Source organism: Hipposideros armiger, unplaced genomic scaffold (assembly GCF_001890085.2).
Source record: "Hipposideros armiger isolate ML-2016 unplaced genomic scaffold, ASM189008v1 scaffold_1800, whole genome shotgun sequence".
Taxonomy (NCBI): Eukaryota; Metazoa; Chordata; class Mammalia; order Chiroptera; family Hipposideridae; genus Hipposideros; species Hipposideros armiger.
Window position 1 is genome coordinate 36,761 of NW_017733150.1, and position 3,449 is coordinate 40,209.

The following is a 3,449-nucleotide window of genomic DNA, read 5'->3' on the forward strand; positions in this document are numbered from 1 at the left end:
CTGAAAGCTTATCGGCTCGATCTTACGCTTGTACAGCGTATCGGGGTGACCTCGGTAATTCAGTAATTCTAATACAATAACAGAAACACTCCGAGAAGCTCTACCACCTCTGTGTCTCAGCTCAATGTGTATAATATCACATTTGGGACCTTGCACGTGTTACCGTGAAGCTTATAAATACGTATCACGTTTGAAAGCGGTTTCTCTTGACTAGGAATAACTTGATCCTTAGTTTCTACGCCATGTAAGGAAGACCTACAGATTAGTATACAGTCTCCCATGTATCCGACCACGACGTACATTTCCTAAGGATGCCTATTTCTGTTTTGAAATGTTCTCAGTCTTTTGTTAAGTATACGTATATAGGCCTATACGACAGAAATACATGAGATATTATTATTACATATATATGTCGTACACTTTTTGTGAAAAAATCCTTCCATTTAGAAAGAATTCACCCAGCATTCCTCTAAAGAGTCGGCTCTTCCCGTATATTTCTAACAGGGAGAAAACAGGTGCAGAGGGAAAAACACTTGCATTAGCGAGAGCTGGTTTGCTTGCATGACTTGAAAACAGCTCCCACCAGGTTAAGAAAACAGAAGGCGCAGGTGCGGGGCGTGCGGGATGGCCGGCCACAGGTGCACCCGCAGGCCCGAGAAACGCCGGCACACCTCGGTGCGTCCCCCTCTCTCTCCCTGGGCCCCGGTTCCCCCCGGGTGGGCCCCCTCCACAGCTCAGGGGACCCTCGCGGGTGGCCGCTTGGGCTCTGTCATCCTCGGACACGGCCATCGGTGGGAAGACGTGCAGCCTGTCTCTCTGGGGGTGCAGAGGCGACGTTCTCTTCCAGGTCCCGGCGGCACAAGCGCCTTTCTCTGAACTCCACGGCGCTCTCAACACGAGGGATTGCTTCCACGAGGCACGGAGTGGGTGCAGCGGGGCCCGCAGAGGCAGGTGTTCGTGTGCGAGCAGGTGCCCACGCCGGGAGAGGAAGTCACGCGACCTGCACGGGAGGCTGAAGACGGGCTCAGGCTCAGAGGCTCCGAGCTGAGGGCCTGTGCTCGGGGCGGAGGTGAGGCGGGCGGCCCTTGGCCTGTGCGTCTCTCCCGCTTTACGGAATACAGGATACACGCTCGTGGGAGGAAGCGGGGGGCGGGGAAAGGAGCTGTCAGGTGTGGGCACCTCGCTTTTGTGCCGGCCGTGCCTGTAGGTACTGCCCAGACCTAAAGGTTTCCTCTTCTCGCTCAGGGCAGACACCAGGGCAGCCGGGTGGCGCTGCCAGCGCACGTGGCCGTTCGTTATCCGTCGGACGCCTGCCTGCCCACCGGACTCCTCCATCCCCGACGAAGAGGAACGGAGTTCTTGCAGCCGGGCGCGCTCCGTGCCAGCACAGGGTTCGCGCTGCGAGGGGCGTGCAACGCATGTTTGATAAAACGCCCACATACACACGCCAGTTCAACACTCAAATCACTCAGGAAGCCGCAGCAGCAAAAGCCAGCAAACGAATCACCGAAGGGCGTTCTTACGCAGCGATGACCTTACCGGACACGCGCATCGCATGGGTGATTTCCTTCGATCCAACCTCCAGAGCAAATATGGGTTCATCGTACACTTGAGCGTCATGCTTGGCGCTGAGACTACAGAGACGAACCGGATAGATAGATAGATAGATAGGTGATAAATAGATGCAAGATAGAAAGGCATACGATATGGGGTATTAACAGAAATAAGGGGAATTTTTAAGGCGAGCACGGAGCTTTTGCAATACTTTTCCCCTGAGACAAAGCAAAGGGCATCTTACTCACCAGCAAGGGAGGTGATGACAGGTGAGCACGCCTTTCCCTTCCGCAGAGGCTCCCCGGACGAGGCGTTCGCCCAGCCTGCCCGGGGACACGTGTCTGTGCGTCTCCTCCACGCACACACTCGGGCGGCGCCCACGTGCAGGACCACCGAGGGTGGCTACGTGCACGTGTCTCTCCGTACGCGGCCCATGTCACCGCATCACCTTGAAGCAGCCCAGCCCTGCAGTCTGACCAAGGCTGGTCACGTCGGTCCGCGTCGCCAGCCGGGATGGGGGGGCTCTCGTGCAAGCGTCTTCCTTTCTCTTAGGCTTCCCGGGGGATGCTCTGGCTGGAGGACCGCGCTGGACCACGGAGAGAGGCCGGTGCAAGGATTAAGGGTGGAGTGTGTCCGTCTGCATCCCCGAGGTACACGTCCCCTTCCCGTCACTCGATCCCAGTGGCTGTAAGGAGTGCACAGCGCAATGCGGTCATGCTAGGCTCAGGCACTGGGGTGCTTCGGGGTCCGCTGTCTCCAAGGCTACGGGGGAGCATGAACAACAAAGCATGCCGTTAGTTGTCACATCCATGGCGCTTGCGCACCGTGTGCTCAGGAGGCAGAGCCCAGCCGACTGGCACCCCAAATGGGGCAGAAAGAAAGAGCCCGAGGTCAAGGCCCTTCGGGGGACTTCCTTCCTCTCTTTTGCTCACTGCACAGAGTCTTGCATGTTTCAGACTCTCCCATTCTCAGTGAGAAGTACATCTGTCCTTTAAAAGGACCTAGGAAGCCGTCAACCAGGAAGGCTGACATTCCACCAGGCTTGGTTATGAAGAATGACACAGGGAAGGCACTGTGAATGGAGAGAGACATGTGTCAGGCCTTTGAAGGTGGGTGGGGATGTCAGCCGGCTTGGCCACCGTTTAAAGGTGCTTCTAAAGTGCGTCCAGAGCCAATGGTGCCCCAGGATGAAACAGTGGCTGCCGTCTGTCCAGGGCTCGCTGTGGCAGCATCTTTACAAGTTAGCAGCTGAGTCGCCTGGGCAGCTCAGAGAGGTTGTGCAACCTGCCCAAGGTCACACAGCGCGAGGCTGACTGACGGGCGTGAGCGGCGCCCAAGCACTGTGCAACCATGTCCTGCCTTTCCGATCATACGTGGGTAAAAAAAAATCAAAGGTAACTCCTGAAAGAAAAAAAAAAAAAGCTGCGTGACATCCGGGGCCAAAACCTAGTCCCGGGAACCCGCCCTTAGAGACACAGGGACCGCCCCGAGGGAGGGGAAAAGGAAAGGAACCACTTCCGGGCAAGAGACGCACAAAGGGACAAGCACTTCCGGTGCGCCGCAACTGGGGGTCGTTCAGGGTCAGCGGACTCGCAGGTGACGGCCGGCCCGCAGGCGGCGCTAAACGGTGCACAGGGCCTAAAACGCATCCCTAGGTGTCCGAAAACAGTATGACTCGAGACAAAAAAGTCCTGTACCTTACCCGCCCTCGGGGACGCCCAGATCAAGCGGCCGAGTGCGCGCCGCCATGCAGCCGGCAATTTAAATGGAGTAGGCGGGGCCCAGCGGACGCCCCTAGCGTCGGCGCGATGACGCCACAGACGCGCGCCGGTGGGCCCGCCCCAACCCCTGCCTGGACCGGCCCTGATAGGCGGGGCCGCATTGAGTGACGGCTC

General features: G+C 57.7%; 1 protein-coding gene across 6 annotated transcripts in view; it reads right to left on the reverse strand.

Moving 5' to 3' along the window:
* LOC109378206 (uncharacterized) overlaps window positions 1-3,325 on the reverse strand; it is a 17,112-nt gene extending 13,787 nt beyond the window's left edge. The window contains exons 1-4 of one of the 6 annotated variants that reach the window (XM_019634668.1): window positions 3,257-3,325; window positions 1,803-2,316; window positions 1,540-1,634; window positions 7-1,398 (exon numbers count right to left, since the gene is read on the reverse strand). In XM_019634668.1, the coding sequence (XP_019490213.1) occupies window positions 400-1,398; window positions 1,540-1,620 (1,080 nt within the window). In that variant the 5' untranslated portion in view covers window positions 1,621-1,634; window positions 1,803-2,316; window positions 3,257-3,325 and the 3' untranslated portion in view covers window positions 7-399. Of the gene's footprint in view, window positions 1-6; window positions 1,399-1,539; window positions 1,635-1,802; window positions 3,226-3,251 lie in introns of those variants that run through there. The other 5 variants (XM_019634667.1, XM_019634669.1, XM_019634666.1 and 2 more) reach the window with 5 other exon arrangements.
* Window positions 3,326-3,449: the final 124 nt, after the last annotated feature.